This window comes from Acytostelium subglobosum, assembly GCF_000787575.1.
Source record: "Acytostelium subglobosum LB1 DNA, scaffold: scaffold8, whole genome shotgun sequence".
In the NCBI taxonomy this organism is placed as follows: domain Eukaryota; phylum Evosea; class Eumycetozoa; order Acytosteliales; family Acytosteliaceae; genus Acytostelium; species Acytostelium subglobosum.
Window position 1 is genome coordinate 819,690 of NW_012236525.1, and position 22,296 is coordinate 841,985.

Sequence of the window (22,296 nt, forward strand, 5' to 3'; positions counted from 1 at the left end):
TTACACTACTACACTACACCAATTGATGTCCAATATTGACACGTGTGTTATCAAGATCACACCACACACGGCGACGACGAAAGTGGCGAGTGGAATACTTTCATTTGTATTTACCCAATCATCTTGTAATTTAAATATTAATTGTTGGTTGGCCTGTGACTGAAATGAATGTATACTGCTTGATGCAAGGGTCGATTGCATTCGATCCACTCCGAGAAGATTGCGAATAGTATACCTATGTCCAGGTAATCGGTCGGCTCGTTGACGGTCACATCATCATTCATTTCTACTTTGGTATGTTCACAAGTCTGGTCCATCCATGAGTGGGTAACTGACATATGTCCTTCAATGTCATATGACTCCTTCATTCATACTCTCATTCATTCACTCATTCACTACTACCATTAATAGTTAAGTGAAGAGGGAACATCGATATAATGGTTACCCATTATCAACAGTTACCATTGAGACCCCCTAGGGTTGATGGATGTGGTCGAGCTACTCGAAGAGTGATTGAATAAGTGAGTAAGTGGAGGGATATGTCCTGATTGTTTCCAAATAGTGGGCAGGCTGTATGATTGGCGGACTGAACTGTCTGAGTGACCCTTATGGCTACCAAGATGAATATTGACATTGTAGAGTAAGTTAAAGTGTGTGTCGGTCATTGTAATTTCAATGACGCTACACCTAAGGTAGTTGGTCTAGAGTAGTACTTGAAGAGGCGAATTCCAAGATGGGCGATCACATTTGTAACTTCCACTGATTGATTGATCGACATGTGTGAGTAAATATGATTGATTGATGTTCAACCTAGTAGGCTGGACTTGGAATGGACTGGAGTGATCTACAACCCACCCCACTCAATCAATCAATCAATCAAGATGAAGTTGTAGACCTGTCTTTAATTAATTAATAATGATCATCAATCACTCTCTATCTCAATTGGACACCAAGATTGCCCTCAATCTTGGAACGTATCTCAATTTGAATCCTGTCTATCTCTTCGTTGGTCAAGTTCCTCTCCATTGATCGGTAGTTGATTCGATAGCATTGTGATGTCTTGCCAGTCTTTGGATGTTTGAATTGATCGATCATCGACACGTCTTCAATGAGGTCGCCGCCAATGCCACGCAAGAACTCAAAGAAGGAGTTCTCGTGGAAGCCCTGCGCGGGCAGCCAGAATGTGATGTCCTTGAAGCACGATGGGAACTTGCTGTATGGCTGGAACTTGACGCCCGCAAACGAGATGTCCGTCAGCGCCTGCGGCGCCTTGTCCACACCGGCAAACTGTGAATGGAATCGGCTGTCCTCGCTCCAGAACAGACGGATATCGGGGATCTCAAAGAGGATCATGGCCAGACGCTCCATGCCAATGCCAAAGGCCCAGCCGCGACTGTGCTCCATGCCGCACTGCTTCATGATGGTGGGGTGCACGACGCCACAGCCCAGCACCTCGAGCCACTTGTCCTGGAACAGGATCTCCATCTCCCACGACGGAGAGGTGAAGGGGAAGTACGCGTCGATCCAGCGGACCTGGAGGTCGGCGCGGCCGATCACGCCGCGGATCATGCCCTCGAGCGACTGTTTGAGGTGCTGCTCGACGGCGGCCACCTCGGCGTGGCGCTTGTACGATCCGTCCTCGTAGTAGTCGGTCGCGGCGTTGTACGCCAGCTTTGGGGCGTTGGGCGCAATGCGCGCCAGCTCGGCGTCGTCAAAGACGCGCACGCCCTCCATCTGATGGAAGATTGGGTAGTGCACATTGTCGATGGTGTCGCGTCTGTACACGTCGCCCGTGACCAAGAACGCCTTGTTATTGTCGCGCAGCAGCTGTGTCTGATGTGCGCTGGTGTGTGTGCGCAGCAGAGTGCTGGGCGAGAAGTAGTAGGTGTCGTTGGGGCTGCGGCCCACGTGATCGTTGGGGAAGAGCAGCTCGTCAAAGTTCTGCTGCGACGAGACCTTTGGCGCAAAGTTGTCAAAGAAGCGGAAGGGTGGCTCGTCCTTTGTCTGCTGTCGCTGGAAGTGATACTGTATCTTCTTCTTTATCAAGTTGATTGGGTGATCAGTCGTCAAATGTAAGTTCTTTCCCATCTTCTCCATTATTGTGTTTGGTATATTGCCTGATTCAGGTATCAGTTTAGTGTAATCTGTTGTCGTTTGAGTTGTCTGTGTTGTCTGTGTTGTCTGTGTTGTAGTTGTTGTAGTTGAGTACATGTTATATGATGATGTTGATGGTGATGAGTTGTTGAATGATGTCAATGAGCTGGTTGATGACCATGATGATGGTGATTTGATTGAATGACCAAGTACAGCACTTGACAATCCCCTACTGCTAGTGTATCTTGTCGCCCTAGAGACGACATATAATGAATGTCTCAACAACATCCTTTGTATCTATCTGTTGTTCGACTCGATGTGATTGATTGATTGAATGAATGATGTCAGATCAAAGTCTTAAGTTATCTGAAAAGTCCTTCGTTTTTTTTGGCCTGGGGCTGATCAGTGTCCTGGGTTGTTTGTCGGTAGATCATTGTCAACACAAATCAGAGTATCTCGCTCACCTGTTTATCAACTTAACTATAACTATCATGCCACCCATTTATTTGGTTACCATGGTGCTTGGACTTGTGTTTCTTCTTTCGATGAGAGTCTGTGGATGTTTGGTTATCCATACCTGATTGTTGATGATTGTCTTGTTTCCATGACTGCTTCTCATTCTTCTTCTTCATCCACTTTGGTCTTTCTTGATAACTATGACTATGGCCATGATGGTCAGAATTGGAACTATTCCATTTCCTCTTTTTGTTGTCATCTACATCCAACTGATCATCTTCGTTATTCTTCTTCGCCGGCTTCCTTTTCTTCTTCTTCGACTTTTTGATAGCAACAATGTCATTATTGTTGTCATTGTCATCGGCATCCAAATCTATTATCTGTTGGAGTGGAGTATCTTTGTTCCTCTTTCTGTTTCTCTTCTTCTTCTTGTTCTTGTTCTTGATATGGATTAGTGAGTGAGAGAAGATAAGAGAGTATTAGACAAGGTATATCATCAAACATATGTGCCACCATATTTATTATTATTTGTTGCCGTTGTTGATGGATGATGATGGTGATTACTGAGTGGTGGCTGCTGCTGGTGTCTCATTCAATGATAGACCCTTAATGTACTGCTCGAGCTTATCAACGTCCTGACAGTTGTCATTTTCCGTTACCCATGTACGTACAGTTTGCACGGCCTTGCTAAAGTTCTTCTTGTCCAACGATGGATGGTGCTTCTTCAACAGATCTGGGATGCCAGCTGCCGAACCTTGCTTGTTGTTGTTGTTGTTGCCTCTGTTGTTACCTCCACGTCCAGAGTCCTTTCCACCATTCACGCTCTCATAAGTGATTGGTCCAATCTCCTTGATTGTTGCATTGAGCACAAGTCCATCCTTATGAATCAATGTCTTGATAGACACGGCTGGATACTCGAATGGCTGCTTGCCAGGGGTGGATGGTGCAGCAGCAGGGATGGATGGTGTAGCTGGTGTCTCCTCGGTTGTTGTTGTTGTTGTGGTGGTAGTTGGTGCTGGGACAGGGGCTGGAACATACTCCAACACATGACCATGCTCAATCATCTCGATTGGTGTCCAGTTGATGATGTTGTTGCTCTCAACTGGCTTGGCACGTGGATGATGGGCAACCGTGATGTGGACCAACTTGTTGTTGGATGGCACGCCAGACACCTTAAGAGCCAAAGCTGCACCAGAGAGACCGACGGCCACAACCTTCAATTGCGCCTGCTGTCCAACGGCATACATCTGTGTGTACTCCTCCACCTTGTTCTTCTTATCCTCGTCGCTGAGCACCACAGTGTCATCGTCGGTGAGTCTCCAGAGTGCAGGGTTATGCGCACCCAAGTTCATTGTGGTATGGTGGCACTTGAGCTCCCAGCCCTCTGGCAACTCAAACCATGACTTGGCCAAGTGATGCGAGTCGTGATCGAGCAGGGCGCATGTGTAGCTGACCATCTTGCGCATCTTGAACTTGTCCGTGCCATTCTTGGTCACGAGACGGTTGACGAGCTCGGTCTCGAGCTCCTCGGTCAGGTATCTGGGCGGCTCGAGCACCAGCACGACCTCGCCCGACTCGACGTTGTGTGTGGTCCTGAGCTTCTCCAACAGCTTCTCAAACTTCTCGGCGTGCTTCTTCCTGTCCTCGTATATTACAACTCTGTTGACGCGTCCGCCGTACATCTCCAACAGCTCGGTGATAAACTCCTCCTTGAATTGGAAGGTCGTGTCGATTGGCTTGTCGCCCTGTCTAATTGGCTTCAATCCAATATGATTCATATTCAATGATACAGACTTTAATATTCTCTTGATAATATCTTGATACAATGCAGTTCTTCCAGTTAACAGAACTACACACGTGATGTGATTGTTTGTATGAGTGAGTGGAATAGTCCCATAGTGGACTTGACTAGCTAACGAATGCAATACATACCTGTAATGTTGTTCTTTGTGTTTGATGAGAGCAAGGCAGCATCGAGGATCTTCTTGTTGAACCAGTCGAGCTCTGGTGCCTCGGGTACGTATGGATGGTCGAGTGTGACGGTCTCTTGGAACCAACCAAGTCCACCGGGTTCGGTGACCAATGCCTTGAGCTTACCAAGCATTGTTGTATGCCACATTGCTGGATTTGGCTCTGGCGATCTGAACAGAGTACCATCGAAATCAAAGATATTCAATGTCAACTTTGTCGACTCATCCGCATCAATCTGTCTCAAATATTGAATATTATAACTCTTCTTCACTGTTGTTGTCTTTGTTGTTGTTGGTGTAGATTCTGTTGTTGTTGATGTTGATGTTGTTGTACATGTCACCTCTTCTTGGGATGACAACACTTCAACTACTTCTGTTGTTGTTGAGGATATCATTTTGTTTGATTGTTTGATTGATTGATATTGATAATTTGATGTAATTGATCAATACCAAAATATATATTATATATGTAGTAGTAATAATAAAGTTGTTAATACAATGAGGAGTTGATGATGTGAATGAAATTATTAATATCCTTTGGTGCATCCCATTTATTTTCATTCTAAACAATCTAAGATTTTTCTTCATTCGTCGATTCCTCAACGTCATTTCGATCAAACTGTGTGTGTTTGTGTTTGTGTCAATTCCAAATTTGATCAGATCCAAGGTCATCAAGTCTTTGACACACAATAATATAATGTGATATTGTATTATACTAGTATAACATGGACTCACTACCAGTGATTGTACTTCAATATATATTTGATCAACTTAATGAAGTTGATTCGTGTTGTTTAATATTGACTTGTAAGAGGTATTATGATAAATTACGTGTTTTATTAGCCAGAACTCCAATCAAATGTTATTGTGATGATGATCATCACTTTGACCCAAACTTCAACAATCTAACAATCTTTCATAGATGTAATCCTAAATGTAACTAGTTTGTCCTTTAACTAATCCTTAACCTTCGACCCTTGCCCTTACCCTAACCCTAACCCTTACCCTTACCCTCGCCCTAGATGGTGTATATTTATTAAGATATCATATGGCTGACCTACCTATTGTATTGGAGACGAAAGGAAATGATAATGTTAATGTGACAGAGGCATCATTTGATCAAACAACAACAGATATTAGTATAAGGAACACTATTATCACATTGCCATCACATGTCAGAAGTATTGTCAATCTACCAGTGTTACCTGTTGGTGACAAGAGTGTACATTTATCATTACCAGAAAGTATCACGAGTATTGTGATGTGTGACAGATTCAACCAATGTCTTAAACCTGGCTCGATACCTCCTACTGTCACCTCATTCACTCTAGGACTCAATTATAATCAATCGATTGAACTTGGTGTCCTACCCTCATCCATGACCAAGTTAAAGTTTGTCTCGGGATCCGAGTACAACAAACCATTCATCACTGGGGCATTGCCGTCATCACTCAGATCACTCAAACTTGGACGAGCGTTCAACCAGGGGATCATGGCTGGTGTGCTCCCCGAGTCATTGATCAAACTGGTGTTTGGTATTGACTTCAACGAGATACTTATTCCAGGTGTGCTACCAAGGAAACTACAATCATTGAACTTGGGATATTATTACAATCATCCATGGTCGAAGGATGTATTGCCACATTCGCTCACGTCATTGGTGCTCAGTGAGGAGTACACGCATAAACTCTTTCCAACAATACTGCCACCATCACTCACACATCTATCGTTTGGACCATACTTTGATCATCCATTGATCAATAGTGATATGTTGCCATCATCACTCACACATCTATCATTTCGAACAAACTATAACAACTTGGTAACACAGGATACAACAACGATGTTCCAAAGTGTGTCATTGGAACTGGCACATCCACCAATGATCAAATATGTTTCGGTCAGACATTATCATAGTTTTCCACAAAACTCAGAGTTTGGTGGACATCTACATACATTGATCCTGGACAGTTTGGTTCATTATTATGATTGGGATTGTACTATTCACAAATATCTCAAAACAGACATACCAAATATGGTATATCATAACTCACCCATCAAGATCAGACAATTGGACACATCATACTTCTTGTTAATCAATCGTCGATCAAGAGTCCTCATCGTTACAAGAGATCAACTACTTATCAAGGGAGCCAAAATACTCTATTATTGATTTATTATTATTAAATGAACTTCATGCTTCATGTGGACATGCAAAGGTCTCAACGACGAGACCCTGGTATATGGGCCCCCATTATTGGACCCGAGATTATCATGCAAATGGGGTGAATCTGGACCAAAAACAGATATTTGCTGCATGAATGCTTGTGGCAATGAACATTCCGAATGAATCAACACTGGGTTGGATGGTGTGGGGTGAATGGTATTAGTATCGTATGGTATGGTGCAAATGAGGTTGTTTTGTTGATGTCGAAGCAGTGCTGGAACAATGAATCTTTAAATGCATGAACAGTACATGTAAGTTGGTAGGTCATAAGTGTTATCACTCAGCCTTTCTATCAAGCAAAGATAATAATAATAATAAGTAGTTATACATGAATACACAATATACTTGAAATGAATAATCAATTAAGGAGGAGACCGAACAATGTTGTTTGGTTCATTATGTTGATTGCAATATCATCTATTGTATTATTGTTAACTTCCAATCAAAGAGGTGTTGAGACGAATGCTAGTACCAGTACATCAACAGCAACAACAACATCAATACATATTATTAGTACTCCACAACAAGATCAAGAACAACAAGACAAAATAATATCCAGCAGTAGTACAAGTAGCACCAACAATAATAATAATAATAATAATAATAATAAGGAATATGATATAGAGGGTGATGATCAAGATGACTTGTACTTTGGAGGTGCAGGTATAGATGGTGATCAGAACAAAAAACAGGATATGGATGAAGAAGATGAGGAAACTGGATTAGATGGTGGTCAACAATATGATACTCCAAACGATATCCAACCGCCAACTACACAACCTGGTGATGGTTCCAAGAAAGTGGATGAGCAAGAGGTGGAAGAAGAGAGTGACCAAGTTGGAATGGACAATGTGGAGGATGACGAGTCCAAACAGCAGCAAGATGCTAAACAAGGTGCACCTGTATATATGGACCAGGACCAGGATGAGGATGATGGTACGGCTCAATCACTTGACAAAGAAGATGACTCGGCCAAGTCCAGGGAGGAGAGCTCAATTGAAAAGTTGAAACAAAGGTTGGCAAGAGACAAGATAAATAGAGAGGAGGAGTCAGAGTTGTATAAAAAGGTTGTGAAGCAATTTAGACAAGAGAGGATTATTGTGGAGAATCTATCATTGGCCAAGGACTCGTGGAAGACTGATTATGGATATGCTGCTACACCTTGGCATCCTGGCTACGTCCCACCCCACCCATCAAAGTGGGACAACCTATTCCTCAACAACACGTGGAAGAGCGATCCCCGTAGCAATCCATTCCTGTTGCCCAAGCCACACATCTTTATACATATTCCCAAGACTGGCGGCACATCACTCATCGAGATATTCCGCATGAATGAGGACCCTGATCGCTTCTTCCACATCGATGGACATCCTGCAGTGCGCGACCTGGACACAGTCAAGCGATCAGATACGATATTTGGTCATATTCATTATGGACTACATCATTACTTCCATGAGATGGACCCTGATAGGATACCAGACAACGCATTTGGTTTAAACAAGTACTCATATATGACGATGTTCCGTGAGCCAGTCGATCGTATCATCTCACACTACTTCTACCTACGAGACAATGTCCAACATCCACTTCATTCCATCGCCAACGCCTTCAACATCACCGATTGGGTAAAACGAACACCCATCGCTGACAACGAACAAACTCGTCGTATCCTTGGACTCAGCCGCACCGATTCATTCGACGAAGAGTCACTCGAGATCGTCCTTCATCACATGAAATAGTAAGTCAATCACTCGCTGGAATCATTCAAATCAATCAATCACTAACTCGATCAATCAATCAAATATAGTGCCATCAAGTTTGTTGGATTGACTGAACGATTTGAAGAGTCGATGGTATTGATGTCCCATTACACTGGATTCAAGGATATTAAGTATGTGAGGGAGAACATTGGTGTCCAACGTAATAAGGTTGTTGTGGAGGAGTGGGTACGCGAGTACATCCGCCAAAAGAACTGGATGGATATGATCATCTATCAAAAGGCCAAAGAGATCTTTGAGAAACAAGTAGAGACCATCGGCTACGATTACATCCAAGCAGAACTAGCTCATTTCCGGAAGACCAATAACTTGGATACCACCACCTCAACCTCGTCCAACAAGTGATTGATAGATTGAGTGGCCGAGGCTGTGTCGACACGCCAAAGATGTGTATCATGTTAATGTAATGTAAACCAATAAACGACCCTAGGGAGGAGTATTTATATTTAGTTGGCTCTGAGGATGGACAAGACCTCCTCTCTGGACAAGACAGAGCGTGGAGTCTCGAGGTAGTCGGCAACGTCGTCTGGCATAAGACAGAAGTCGGGGAAGAGTGGACCAGAGGCGATGCCACGCTGGGAAATGCGGCAAGAGAGGGCACCAATACGGGTGAGAGCGGACTGGACGTCGGTGAGGCTCTCGTCTGACCAGAGACGCTCAGAGATACCGAGAGCACGGGGGAAGACACGAACATCGACGGCGAACTGATCGGCTTGCTCGCCCCAGATGCAGCCCTCACCTCCAATGACGAGGTGGCCGTTGGAGCTGATGCCGGCCAGAGGGTCGGCACCGTAGAAGTCCTGCCAGGTGTCCTGCCACTCGTAGTGAGTCTGGCCAGAGACGGGGATCTGGTCGTTGAGGTAGTAGTCAAAGGAGGCGATGGCGCGGTAGCCGTCGTTGACGATTGATTGCATCAGCGAGGTGCTGTCCCAGACGTGCACGACGGTGTCCTTGGCGAGGGCGACTCCGTTGCTGTACGGGTCGTTCCAGACGACCTTGGTGCGGTTGAGCGACTGCAACACGGTGGTGAAGTAGTCCTCAAAGTACTGCTCGGTCTGGACGGTGGAGAAGCCCTTCTGGGCCATCCATGCCTTGACGGCGGGGTCCTCATTCCAGCAGTCGAGTGCAAGCTCGTCACCTCCGGTGTGGAAGAATGAGTCGACAAACAATGAGGACATCTCGGTGAACACCGACTTGACGACGTCCAAAGCATTGTCCGAAGCTGGCGACATTGGAACCTGATCCATCCAGTTGTAGTAGCTTGGGCAGTTGGTGAACATATCTGGTGCACCATATCTCCAGCTGTATGAGTGAGCGGGGACTATATGTTTGTGTGATTAGTGGATTGATGAATGATTGATTGATTGAGTGATGATTGAGTGAGCGAGTGATCATACCATCAAACTCTGGGACGACACGGACTCCGTAGGACTTGCCATGGGCAACGATGGCCTGGATGTCAGCGGTTGACCAGACTGCAACTGAGTTGTATGGGTTGGTGACGTTGGAGTTTGGTACCTCAGCGCCGAACGACTCGGTGTCGGTGACGTGCCAATGGAGGGTGTTGAACTTGCTGTAAGACAATCCCTCGATCAAGTGCATGATGTAGCTGGCGGGCTGGAAGTGACGGCCAGTGTCGATCATGATTCCTCTCCATGGGAAACGGGGATAGTCGTTGATGACGATGGGGAGGAAGGGGATGCTGTAGCTGTTGGACGACTGGGTGTAGGCGATCAGCTGGGAGAAGGTCTCGAGACCGCGCATGGCACCGTAGATGGTGTCGGCGGTGATGGTGTACGATGAGGTGGTGGCCGAGATGGTGTAGTTCTCGCTGACGCCAAAGTCAAGGGTCTCGGAGGCCGAGGCAACCTTGATGTTGAGGGTGGCGGCTGGGGCCGAGCTGGCGGCGCCGTTGCCAAAGGGGAAGAAAAGGGAGGAGTAGCGCTGGATGGCGCCGGCCAGGATGCTGGACGAGGAGCTGGTAGTGATCTTGAACTTCTGTGGGTTGAGCAATCCTGTTGTTGAGCCGAATGTAACTGATCGGGGATAAGGTGTGATCAGGGGGCCTGCCACCTGGCTCTGAGCCTCGATGGCTGCCAACACTGCAACAAGTACAAACAATGTCGCGAGTAACTTCATTGTATCTGTCTGTCTGTCTGTATATCTGTGTTTAGTTTATGTTTGATGTTTGATTGGACCTGTTGTTGAGTTGTTTGTGCGTAAAGGAAATTGAAGGTCTCCGCCGAAACCAGCACTGGTCCCCACACAAGGCAAGGATCATGATTATGAGTGCAAATTTGATAAAAATTCAAAAAAGAAATATCTTTGGCCCCAATGAAGACCCGACCCCCTTTTTCGAATATTTGAAATATCCTAAACCAGGATAGAGGTGTGATGAGTGATGGTGTGATTCGTCGAGCTCATACAAAGGTCCACAAGATTGATCAACATGTCTTCATCTTAACTCATATCTCTCTCACCTTCACTCATTCAATCATTCAATCATTCAATCAATCAAACAGATACACACAATGAGACAAACATTTGTGATTGTTTTTGCATTGTTGGTTGGTGTGACCTTGGCCCAAGGACCTGGGTCTGGACCTTTTGTCCTACCCCAACCTGTATCCTTGACATGGGGCTCACAGGTAGTGCCAATAAGCGATGCCAGTACATTTATTATTCAATCAAATGTTAACTCTGTCACTTTGAACGTGGCCACCAAGAGATATTCAACACTATTCTTCCCATTTGGCAATGGTACATCTACAAGTGGAGCACCAACTCAATCATTATCCATCCAAGTTCAATCAAGTAATGAGGATTTGGCACTAGGTGTTGATGAATCATACAAGATTGCAGTTGACTCTGCATCATCCTTGACCATCACTGCCAATACAATCTATGGTGCCATGCGTGGATTGGAAACATTCTCCCAACTCCTCACCTACAACCCCAAATCCAACTCCTACAGCATCCCATTCGCTCCAATCTCCATCTCAGACTCTCCTCGCTTCCAATGGCGTGGATTCATGATTGACACTGGTATGTATATTCCTGGAACCATTCCAATCACTCAATCGATCAATCAATCAAATCCCATATCAATCCTGGAATCATTCCAATCACTCAATCACATACTCACTTGTCATCTTGGTATCATTCCATAAACTAACATGACCCTGATACTCACATGATCAATCAATCAAATATTTAGCCCGACACTATGAACCAGTTAACTTCATATTGCATATTATTGATGCACTTGGATATAATAAGTTCAATGTGTTGCATTGGCATATGGTTGATGCAGAGTCGTTCCCAGTCGTGTCAACAACATATCCTGAATTGTCAGCAAAGGGTGCATTCAATCCATTGGCAATCTACACTCATGATGACATTGAGGAGGTGGTGGCCTATGCCAAGACCTACGGTATTCGCGTGATCCCCGAGTTTGACATCCCAGGCCATGCCTACGGCTGGGGTTTTGGATATCCCCAACTCCTAGCTCAATGCCCCGGCTATGCCTACAACATCAACAACATTGCCCTCAACATCGCCGAGCCCTTCACATACCAGGTGATCACTGGCTTGTTCACCGAGATGGCGGCACTGTTCCCCGATCAGTACTTCCACACTGGTGGCGACGAAGTGATCTTTGGCTGCTGGCTGCAGGACCCATCGATCGTGTCCTGGATGAACAAGATGGGCTTTGACTCCGTGCATGCCGAGACCTACTTTGAGAACCAGCTCACCTACATTCTGGACGGACTCAATCGTACCAAGATCGTTTGGAATGATCCCTTCCAGAATGGTGTCACTCTGGCACCAGGCACAGTCGTTCAGATTTGGAACAGTGCAGACATTACTCAACAGGTGGTGGACGCAGGCTTCAAGGCCATCGCATCATACGCATGGTACTTTGACAAGCAACAACCAATGGGCGTGTCGACAGGAGAGTTTGAGAACACTTGGGAGGTGTTCTACACGAGTGATCCAGCAAGCGGGGTAACATCCAATGTGGATAGTGTGATTGGAGGCGAGGCGACAATGTGGAGCGAGCAAGTCGATCAGATGAGCTGGGACACGAGAGTGTTCCCAAGAGCACTGGCTGTTGCCGAGCGTCTTTGGTCTGCTGCATACATCAACGATACCAACTCTGCTCTGCCAAGGCTTGAGCAACAATCATGCAACATTGCAAGACGTGGTGTCAACTCTGGACCACTTGAGCCAGACTTCTGTCTCATCCAGACCTACCTTGGCATGAGCCGACCCAACCGTCTCCGTCCAATCATCAAGTTGGATCGCGACACAATCAAGTCCATTCTCAGTTAAATACATTAATGGTTAGTGGAAGAATATTATAATGCGAGGGTTGTAGATTACAAGGCCATGTTGCCAATGTTTATTGTTTAGATGAACGAATGATCGTTACTTAGACGCGGAACTTGGAGTAGTAGTCCTTGAGGAACTGGCGAGAGACTTGGTCGGCGATGAAAGTGGGCTCTGGGATGGGTCGCTTGTTCATTGTGGCCTGTACCAGTTCCAGTGCTCGGTGGCTGTCCATTTGATGACCTGGCGAGATGTAGATTTGCTCGCCGTCAGAGTTTTTGATGGCAAAGCCCATGAGCTTGCCAGAGTATGGCGCGACCATGGGTATTGGGTTGTTGGTCTTGGTTTGGAGCGACTCGTGAGTGATGCCATGGCACACCAACAGTTGCTTGGCAACGCCAATCGTTGGACGATCCATTAGGATGCCCAGATGGCATGCGGCACCCATGCCACGCATGTGATTGATGCCATTGCCGTCGACAATGACCACGTCTGGAATGAACTGTGGATGCAGGCGCTTGAGGTCCTCCCATAGGGGCATCAAGTGGGGAGCCTCGCGGAATGCCAGATAGCCAGCGATGTACGGCTGTGTGAGCTTGACCATCTTGTAGGACTCGTAGACGACCTTGAGCGAGGGGTACTCAATCACGACGAGGCTGGCACATGCGTCGATCTTGTTGTTTTTGGCGAATGAGATGTCGACGCCGCCAATGTATTTATAGCTGTTCATGCTGAGGAACTTGACGTTGCCCTCGACCAGGCGAGTGTGGAGGTTAGCCTGCTCGGTTTTCCATTTGGTAATGGTATCTGGGGTGGGCTCGTCTGGACGGCCATAGTTATTGAGCTCCTTGGTCCAGTTGTGGAGAACGACGCGGAGCACTGATCCTGGATACTGGGCAGTAAACAGGTAGTCCCTGCCATTGTGGGAGACTATCTGGGTATCCTTGCGAGGTGGTGGAGCTGGAGCTGTGTTTGGCGACGATGTGAACAGCATCGATCCAAATGTTTGTGTTGAGGATGATGCTGGGGCTGGGGCTGGTGTAGCCTTTGCCTTTGTCGGTGGTGTGGCAACCTTTGGAGTGCCAGCAGGTGTAGAGGAGAAGAAGTCGGAGAATGCAGGACCTCCAGTGTCACCTTTGAATTTGGGTGTATTGTTGTTGTTGGATTTGGACTTGGAGTTGTTGTTGTTGTTGGAGTTGGTGCGCTTGGTTGGAGCTGGTGCAGGAGCATCATACTCCATATCAGAGTGATCATTGTCACTATCAGAGTCACTATCATTGTCACTAACACAATCACTATCATGTTCAAATGTATAATTATGGTTCAGATAATTGTTGTTACTGTTGTTGTTGTTGTTGTTGTTGTTGTTGTTGTTGATGTTTATGTTTGAGAATGATTCATTCAATATTGGTATGTCATTGTTGTATAGATCAACGTTTGAATTGAATGTTATTTGCATTGAGTAGATGTTGGCATCTTTGGGAACTGGAACTGGATTATAATAAGGTATATCACCAGCATCGTCATTGGATGTTGGTGTTGATGTTGCTGTTGCAGCATATGGATTATAACATGTAGGTGGTGGAGTTGAAGGTGGAGTTGTTGGAATATCTGTGTTTGTATTATTGTTTGTATTATTGTCATTGTCATTGATACCCAACAATTCACGTTTACGACGATGATACTCGTCAAGTGTAATATAACAAGCATTGAACAAGTCATTCAATTTTTGTAATTGTTGCTTAGTCTCAGATGATGTCATTGTTATTAATAATAGTTTGTATAATAGTTTGATTGTTTGATATTGTATTGTATTATATCTATATGATTAGATATTGTATTGTATTGTATTGTTATCAAACACAACAACAACCTCAATCCTTTTATCTCTTGTTGTCTCAGATGGGTGGACAAGGCAATAGGAATCAAATAAAGTTCTGTTCTGTGTCTTTTCCAAAAGTTGATTTCAATTGGGATCTTAGCTGTGTGAGTAGTGTGGGTCAAGATTACTTTTGAACTTGCAAGAATGACAACAAACACTTTGGAGCTCAAGATTGTCCTAAGATTCATCAATAGCATAAGACATCATATGATATGATGTAGATTCAATTCAATCAAAATCATCAATCAACCTATCATTCCTCGGATTATATAAAATCTAAAGATATATTTCTGAAAACGTTACATGATGGACAGTAACTCAGGGGACCAAGAATACAGAAACGAAGAAAAATGCGAAAGTTAAAGACTTGAGGGGTTAATTGAGTTTGGCGTACATGTCTCAAGAACAACAACAACAGATAGAGGAAGAGGTAGAGATACAGATAAACATACATTTATGGCAAACAATATTGTCAATGGTATGGGATGAAGCATTTAGGAGAAAGAGTGAATGGGATTTGATTGGTTTTGAGAATATCCACGATGTAAGACAGAGAGTACTACCATTGCTCGAATGGAGATTCATATCAAAGAAGTTCTACAACATAGTCCAATCACTCAATTGTCATCTATTTTGGGTGTACAACACAGAGCTACCGTTCCTCAATCACTATCCTCTCAGATTCGTCATTGATCAACATCAAAGGTCGACCTGCCTGGAGAAGACGAAGCCGTATCGTCCACTGTTCAGCCACCTACGTACACTTCATCTTTCACGCGATGAAGATATACCTTACTTCCAGTCAATTGACTCACAACTTCAAAGTGCACTTCATAGTATGTTCAGACAACGACGCGACGATCAGTTGTATCTGGATGCTCTCTCCGTCGACTCATTTTCTAACACCACAGGACAATACATGTTGGTCGATCTCAAACTTGCCGTTGGTCACTTGGATATTGATGTGTTGGACCCAATCGGTGACAATCAAAGATACTTTAATGAGGTGCGCTCAGCTGCCTCGCATGCCTACGGCGAGGAGCCACCAGAGTCCAGAGGCATGATCTTCTCCATGCTCAATTCGATTGGCAACGCACGCACCCTGCGCCACTTGAGACTTAAGTTCTTCATGAAATTCTTTGACAATGTTACCAATCCCGATCTCTACTCGCTCTTCCTCAAGTTATGCTCGCCACGCTTCGACACACTCACACACCTCGAACTGTACTCGACTGGCTTCCTTAACAATATGGACAATCCAATCGCCAACTTCATGTGCAATTCGTCGACCTTCTTCTTTGAACGTATCTCACTCCTACCAGCACTACGCGAACTGTTACTCGATGTAGACATAACTGGATTAGAGTTGGGGCAGTATGATCTTGACCTGCTCACTTACCTCATGGATGCCAAGTGCAGACAGCCACATCTCAAGTCAATCGCCCTCAAGCGGCCGTCATCTCAGCGTGTCGCTGAATACCTCTTGCAAGACCCTCGCTGCAAGTTTACTCACATACGCATTTATGTTGGACAGCCGGTCAATGTGTGTCGTCCTCTCACCTTTCTCGGTCTTCATAAACCCTTGAGAGACGATGCAGACTGGAGTTCGATGATCCAGTCACTAAAGTGTGTTTCCAAGATGGATCTATGCGAGGTATCCGCCTACGATGTCATGCCTCTGCTCAGGACTCATCCCAATCTGGAGGGACTTGGAATGGTGGTGATCGATGTTAGCGATGAACTCATTGATGCCATCAGAGGATGCTTGTCATTGCAACGCCTAATCATGTATATCATCAAACCTAAGAGTTTTCAACCGGATGGATGGTATACCAAGCTCAAGCAGGTCATTGATCAACATCCAAACATTGGCAACAAGACAACATTCATATTCACGAGTCACCTACACAATCATTCATGTCCAAGTGACCTGTGCCGAGCGTTTCAAGAGTCTGGCAATGGCGTCTGGCAATCAATCCAACGAGCCACCTACGACAAGTACTACAAACACAAGGAGCCAAAGGAAGGAGTGAGTGCCCCTGATCAGGAAGTACTTCACTTTGATTGATGATGATTGAACGATAAACAATGTTATGTTATTTTATTATAATGTTGGTGATGATGGTTCAAGTTGGAATCATCATGGGTTGGTTTAGTTTGTGATTGTTCCAGTTCCGGCATCAGTGGTAGTTGTGTCGCCAGATGATGAGGTTGTGGACGAGGTCGTAGAGGTAGTGGAGGTGGTGGATGATCCTGAGGTAGTGCTGGTCTCTCCACCTGTTATGGTTGGTTGAGCTGAGGTAGTAGTAGATGTGGTCGAGGTAGTGGCACCGCTAGATGATGATATTGTGCTGTCACCTGATCCAATGATTGTCGAGGTCGTGCCGCTGGTTGTGGTCGATGTTGAGTTGGTTCCATTCACTGCCAATGTTGTCACAGTGATTGAGCCTGTGGACAATGTGGCCTCGCCTGTGGTCGAGGTAGTTGAGGATGTCTCGCCAGTAGTCGATGATGTTGATCCGACAGTTGACGACTCATCAGCCGTTGTTGATGTGCTCACGGTTGTACCAACAGATGATGTGGTGGAGGTGGTAGATGATCCAACAACAGCTGAGATCACATCACCAGAAGATGTGGTGGACGTGGTTGTCGAGGTGGTCGATGGGCCAGTGGTGGATGATGTGGAGGACTCGCCTGAGGTGGTCGAAGTGGTTGGGCTGACTGTGGACGTCTCACCAGTGGTGCTGCTTGATGTTGGCCCAACAGTGGTGGTAGAGGTTGACGTGCCAGATGATGTGGTCGAATCAGAGATGGTGGAACCAGTCGACGATGCTCCAGATGTGGTGCTAGAGGATGTGGTCGAGGTGCTCACTGTGGTGCCCGACAGTCCAGAGGTTGACGAGGACTCTCCAGATGTTATGGATGTACTGGATGTCGTTGGCTCAGCAGTTGTGGATGAGGTCGTACCTGTTGTCACTATTGTATGTTTGTTAGTATGGTTATGGGTCTTAAATTGAGACATCTTTGAATGCTTACCAGTGCTGTCAGATGTGGTGGACGTAGTTGAGGTCTCGGCTGAGGTTGTGGTCGAAGTAGTCGAGGTGGTCGAGGTGGTTCCAACAGTTGACGACTCACCAGTGGTGGATGTGGATGACTCACCTGATGAAGTAGTCGAGGTGGTCGAGGTGGTACCAACAGTTGACGACTCACCGGATGAAGTGGTCGAAGTGGTCGAAGTGGTCGAGGCTGTTCCAACAGTTGACGACTCGCCAGTGGTGGATGTTGTTGGCTGAGCAGTAGTTGATGTTGAGCCCGAGACAGATTGACCAGATGTTGTGGTGCCAATGGTTGACGACTCGCCAGTTGTAGTACCCGATTGTCCAGATGTGCTGCCCGAATCACTAGTTGTGGTGCCAACTGTCGATGACTCTCCAGAGGTGCTGGTGGATGTCGTTGGCACCGAAGTGGTGGTTGTGGTGCTCACCGTGGTGCTCGAAGGGCCGGAGGTGGTGGATGTTGTGGTCGAACCAGAGGTGGTACCGTCTGTTGATGACTCTACGGTTGTGCTGCCGGAGGTTGTTGGCAGAGCAGTTGTAGTGCTCGACTGGCCTGATGTGGCGGACGTTGTTGAGGACTCACCTGATGATGTTGTCGAAGTGGTGCCAGCTGTTGACGACTCACCAGTGCTAGATGTCGCGCTGTTGGTTGTGGATGACTCGCCTGATGAAGTGGTCAAGGTGGAGGTAGTGCCAACGGTTGACGACTCTCCAGTGGTGGACAAGGTAGTAGAGGAGACTGTTGTTGGCTCAGCGGTGGTAGTCGATCCAGATGAAGTTGTTGAGGTTACTGTCGAGGATTCGCCTGTTGGAGAGACGGTAGTGCCTGATTGTCCAGTTGAGGTTATACCAACTGTTGTCGAGCCACCAGTGGTTGAGGTGCTACCAGAGCTGGACTCTCCTGAGGTAGTGGATGCATCACCAGTTGTTGTGCTCAATGTAGTTGTCGAGGTTGAGGTAGTGCCAACCGTCGATGACTCGCCTGTTGATGATGTGGTCGTGGAGGAGATGGTTGGCTCAGCAGTAGTTGAGGTCGTTGATGAGGTTGTTGAGCCCGATTGTCCAGATGAAGTGGTCGATGTTGTGCCTGACTCTCCAGTGATGGTTGAAGTTCCCGTAGAGGTTGTCGAGGAGATGGTAGTTGGCTCAGCAGAGGTCGAGGATGAAGTTGAAGAGCCAGACTGTCCTGATGTAGTGGACTCACCGGATGAGGTGCTGGATGTCGTTGATACTGTGGACGAGGATGTCGAGGTGGTACCAACTGTAGTTGATTCACCAGAAGTGGTGCTGGATGTAGTTGGCTCAGCGGTGGTGGTGGTAGAGGTACTAACTGTTGTGCTCGACTCTCCAGAGGTAATGGACGTCGTTGTGCTGGTTGAGGATGTTGTTGGCTCAGCTGTGGTGGATGTGCCGACGGTGGTACTAGCATCTCCAGTGATGGTGCTCGATGTTGTCGTTGTACCAACAGTGGATGACTCGCCTCCAGAGGTTGTTGATGTGGCAGAGGACACTCCAGAGTCACCTGTTCATTATAAAAGTTAGTATTTAGACTTGGTCTTCTCGTGTTTCATGTTAACTTACCTGAACCTGAGCTGGTGGAGGATGTTGTGCCAGATGTGCTACCAGATGTTGTCGATGTGGATGTGGAGATAGTTGGGGATGAGGTGGTCGTCGAGGTGCCAACAGTTGATGATGACTCGCCAGATGTGGTAGTGGATGAAGTTGTCGAGGTTGAGGTGGAAGTTGTGCTTGACTCTCCAGTCGATGTAGTTGATGTGGAGGTACTACCTGATCCAGATGTGGTTGTCGAGGTGCCAACTGTTGACGACTGTCCAATGGTAGATGATGTCGATGAGGTGCTGATCGTAGTGCCAGACTGTCCTGATGTTGTACCAACAGTTGATGATGACTCACCTGATGTTGTCGATGAGGTGGTCGATGTGGAGGACTCACCTGATGTTGTTGGAGCTTGAGTCGTGGAGGTGGTCGAGGTTGTCGTTGGCTCAGCACTGGTGGATGATGTGCTTGTGGATGTTGTCGTACCAACTGTTGAGGACTCACCTGATGTTGTTGGAGCTTGAGTAGTGGAGGTGGTCGATGTGGAGGACTCGCCTGATGTTGTTGGGGCTTGAGTCGTGGAGGTGGTCGAGGTTGTCGTTGGCTCAGCACTGGTGGATGTGCTGGTAGATGTTGTTGTGCCAACTGTCGAAGACTCGCCTGTTGTGGAGCTGGAGGTGGAGGAATCACCAGATGTTGTTGAGGTAGATGATGTGGTGCCGACTGTTGTTGGGGTCTGGGTCGTGGAGGTAGTCGATGTTGTCGAGGAGGAGTCGCCAGTTGTGGATGTGGATGCCTCACCTGATGTTGAGATGGGTGACAGGGTTGTCGAGGTTGTCGAGGAGTCTCCAGTAACCGCGGTGGTCGAGGTGGTCGAGGTGGTTGAGTCTCCTGATGTTGTGGTGCCGCTGGTGGTTGATGTTGTGGAGGTGGTTGAGACGTCAGATGTGCTTGAGGTGGTCGATGTAGTTGAAGATGTTGTTTGTGAACCAGTGGTAGATGATGAGTCGCCAGTGATGGTACCAGATGTGGTCGATGTTGAGGTAGACGATGTGGTGCCGACTGTTGTTGGGGTCTGTGTCGTGGAGGTAGTCGAAGATGAGTCGCCAGTGGTAGTACCAGATGTGGTCGATGTTGATGTAGAAGATGTGGTACCGACTGTTGTTGGTGTCTGGGTAGTCGAAGTTGTCGATGTTGTTGAAGACTCGCCTGAAGTTGAGGTTGGTGACTGGGTGGTGGATGTCGAGGTTGTCGAGGACTCGCCAGTGGTGGAGGTTGTAGATGAAGTTGTGGAGGTAGTGCTATCTGTGGTCGATGTTGATCCTGAGGTCGAGGTTGTCGAAGACTCACCAGTAGTGGAGGTTGAGGTTGGCTCACTAGAGGTGGACGAGGTAGTTGAGGTGGTACCACCGGTGGTAGAGGTAGTCGAGGTTGTCGAAGTAGAGGACTCACCTGAGGTTGTGGTCGACGAGGTGGTGGATGTAGTCGGCTCATTGGTAGTGGAGGTGGTACCATCTGTGGTCGATGTTGTCGAGGACTCGCCAGTGGTAGAGGTGGAGGTTGGCTCACTTGTAGTGGTCGAGGTTGTTGTCGACGAGATGGTGGAAGTGGTTGTTGGCTCACTTGTGGTCGTTGATGATGTAGTTGATACAGTTGAGCCAGTGCCAGATGTGGTCGAGGTAGTCGAGGATGTAGAGGATGTGGTGGTTGGCTCACTTGTGGTCGTCGACGAGGTTGTGGAAGTGGTGCCATCTATTGTCGATGAGGTAGAGGACTCACCCGTGGTCGAGGTTGTCGAGGAAGACGATGTTGTTGGCTCACTTGTGGTTGTCGATGATGAAGATGTAGTACCATCTGTGGTCGAGGTTGTTGACGAGGTGGATGATGTAGATGTTGTACCGTCAGTTGTCGATGAAGTGGTGGATGTGGATGTTGGCTCACTTGTGGTCGTAGATGAAGTTGTGGAGGTTGTGGAAGTGGTACCATCTGTAGTCGAGGACTCGCCAGTGGTGGAGGTGGAGGTTGGCTCACTTGTGGTCGTCGACGATGTAGTGGAGGTGGTACCGTCTGTGGTCGAAATTGTCGAGGACTCTCCAGTAGTCGAGGTTGTTGATGAGGTGGTAGATGTAGTTGGCTCACTTGTGGTCGCCGATGATGTAGTGGAAGTGGTGCCATCTGTGGTAGATGTTGTTGATGAGGTTGTCGATGAGGTGGTCGATGAGGTGGTGGAGGTTGTTGTTGTGCCTGTGGAGGTGGTACCATCAGTAGTCGATGTTGTCGAGGACTCTCCAGTGGTTGAGGTTGTTGACGAGGAAGTGGAGGTTGGCTCACTTGTGGTCGTCGATGAGGTAGTGGAAGTAGAGGTGGTACCGTCGGTTGTCGAAGTTGTCGAGGACTCACCCGTGGTCGAGGTTGTTGAAGAGGTGGTAGATGTTGTTGGCTCACTTGTGGTCGTCAACGATGTAGTGGAAGTGGTGCCATCTGTGGTCGATGTTGTCGATGAGGTGGTAGATGTTGTTGGCTCGCTTGTGGTTGATGTCGTTGTACCTGTGGAAGTAGTACCATCTGTAGTCGATGTTGTCGAGGACTCGCCAGTTGTCGAAGTTGTAGACGAAGTGGAAGTGGTAGTTGGCTCACTTGTGGTCGTGGGTGATGTTGTGGATGTGGTACCATCTGTTGTCGATGTGGTCGAGGTCTCGCCAGTTGTCGACGACGTGGTAGTTGTAGTTGGATCACTTGTAGTCGTTGACGATGTTGTGGATGTGGTACCATCTGTAGTCGAAGTGGTCGAAGACGTGGAAGCGGTAGTTGGCTCACTTGTGGTCGTCGATGAAGTTGTGGATGTTGAGATAGTAGTAGTTGTCGGATCATTGGTCGTTGAAGTTGTCGTTTGAGTCGAACTACCTGAAATGGTAGGCTGGTCATTGGTTGTCGATGATGTTGT

At 46.9% G+C, this 22,296-nt stretch overlaps 12 protein-coding genes across 12 annotated transcripts; 7 read left to right on the plus strand and 5 right to left on the minus strand.

The window, feature by feature from the left end:
- Nucleotides 1-933: 933 nt before the first annotated feature.
- Nucleotides 934-2,382, minus strand: SAMD00019534_047240 (hypothetical protein; the record flags this gene model as incomplete). The annotated part of the gene is made up of 1 exon (XM_012900214.1): nt 934-2,382. One exon carries the CDS (start codon nt 2,380-2,382, stop codon nt 934-936), a length of 1,449 nt encoding a protein of 482 aa, XP_012755668.1.
- Nucleotides 2,383-3,110: 728 nt separating this feature from the next.
- Nucleotides 3,111-4,915, minus strand: SAMD00019534_047250 (hypothetical protein; the record flags this gene model as incomplete). Its single annotated transcript, XM_012900215.1, has 2 exons — nt 3,111-4,399; nt 4,483-4,915. 2 exons carry the CDS (start codon nt 4,913-4,915, stop codon nt 3,111-3,113), a joined length of 1,722 nt encoding a protein of 573 aa, XP_012755669.1.
- Nucleotides 4,916-5,245: 330 nt separating this feature from the next.
- On the plus strand, nt 5,246-6,690 carry SAMD00019534_047260 (hypothetical protein; the record flags this gene model as incomplete). The annotated part of the gene is made up of 2 exons (XM_012900216.1): nt 5,246-5,456; nt 5,543-6,690. Coding segments are annotated over 2 exons (1,359 nt in total), but the record flags the coding sequence as incomplete, so codon positions are not given.
- A 752-nt stretch (nt 6,691-7,442) lies between these two features.
- Nucleotides 7,443-8,870, plus strand: SAMD00019534_047270 (hypothetical protein; the record flags this gene model as incomplete). Its single annotated transcript, XM_012900217.1, has 2 exons — nt 7,443-8,485; nt 8,555-8,870. The coding sequence occupies 2 exons, from the start codon at nt 7,443-7,445 to the stop codon at nt 8,868-8,870; spliced, it is 1,359 nt and encodes a 452-aa protein (XP_012755671.1).
- A 101-nt stretch (nt 8,871-8,971) lies between these two features.
- SAMD00019534_047280 (hypothetical protein) lies at nt 8,972-10,664 on the minus strand (the record flags this gene model as incomplete). Its single annotated transcript, XM_012900218.1, has 2 exons — nt 8,972-9,846; nt 9,923-10,664. 2 exons carry the CDS (start codon nt 10,662-10,664, stop codon nt 8,972-8,974), a joined length of 1,617 nt encoding a protein of 538 aa, XP_012755672.1.
- A 392-nt stretch (nt 10,665-11,056) lies between these two features.
- Nucleotides 11,057-12,860, plus strand: SAMD00019534_047290 (hypothetical protein; the record flags this gene model as incomplete). The annotated part of the gene is made up of 2 exons (XM_012900219.1): nt 11,057-11,570; nt 11,743-12,860. The coding sequence occupies 2 exons, from the start codon at nt 11,057-11,059 to the stop codon at nt 12,858-12,860; spliced, it is 1,632 nt and encodes a 543-aa protein (XP_012755673.1).
- A 103-nt stretch (nt 12,861-12,963) lies between these two features.
- SAMD00019534_047300 (hypothetical protein) lies at nt 12,964-14,619 on the minus strand (the record flags this gene model as incomplete). Its single annotated transcript, XM_012900220.1, has 1 exon — nt 12,964-14,619. A coding segment is annotated over one exon (1,656 nt), but the record flags the coding sequence as incomplete, so codon positions are not given.
- Nucleotides 14,620-15,214: 595 nt separating this feature from the next.
- SAMD00019534_047310 (hypothetical protein) lies at nt 15,215-16,807 on the plus strand (the record flags this gene model as incomplete). The annotated part of the gene is made up of 2 exons (XM_012900221.1): nt 15,215-15,575; nt 15,651-16,807. The coding sequence occupies 2 exons, from the start codon at nt 15,215-15,217 to the stop codon at nt 16,805-16,807; spliced, it is 1,518 nt and encodes a 505-aa protein (XP_012755675.1).
- A 90-nt stretch (nt 16,808-16,897) lies between these two features.
- SAMD00019534_047320 (hypothetical protein) lies at nt 16,898-22,251 on the minus strand (the record flags this gene model as incomplete). Its single annotated transcript, XM_012900225.1, has 4 exons — nt 16,898-19,191; nt 19,377-19,820; nt 20,013-20,762; nt 20,922-22,251. Coding segments are annotated over 4 exons (4,818 nt in total), but the record flags the coding sequence as incomplete, so codon positions are not given.
- SAMD00019534_047330 (hypothetical protein) lies at nt 17,106-18,032 on the plus strand (the record flags this gene model as incomplete). The annotated part of the gene is made up of 2 exons (XM_012900222.1): nt 17,106-17,724; nt 17,779-18,032. The coding sequence occupies 2 exons, from the start codon at nt 17,106-17,108 to the stop codon at nt 18,030-18,032; spliced, it is 873 nt and encodes a 290-aa protein (XP_012755676.1).
- On the plus strand, nt 18,084-19,768 carry SAMD00019534_047340 (hypothetical protein; the record flags this gene model as incomplete). Its single annotated transcript, XM_012900223.1, has 2 exons — nt 18,084-19,332; nt 19,422-19,768. The coding sequence occupies 2 exons, from the start codon at nt 18,084-18,086 to the stop codon at nt 19,766-19,768; spliced, it is 1,596 nt and encodes a 531-aa protein (XP_012755677.1).
- Nucleotides 20,165-22,246, plus strand: SAMD00019534_047350 (hypothetical protein; the record flags this gene model as incomplete). The annotated part of the gene is made up of 1 exon (XM_012900224.1): nt 20,165-22,246. One exon carries the CDS (start codon nt 20,165-20,167, stop codon nt 22,244-22,246), a length of 2,082 nt encoding a protein of 693 aa, XP_012755678.1.
- Nucleotides 22,252-22,296: the final 45 nt, after the last annotated feature.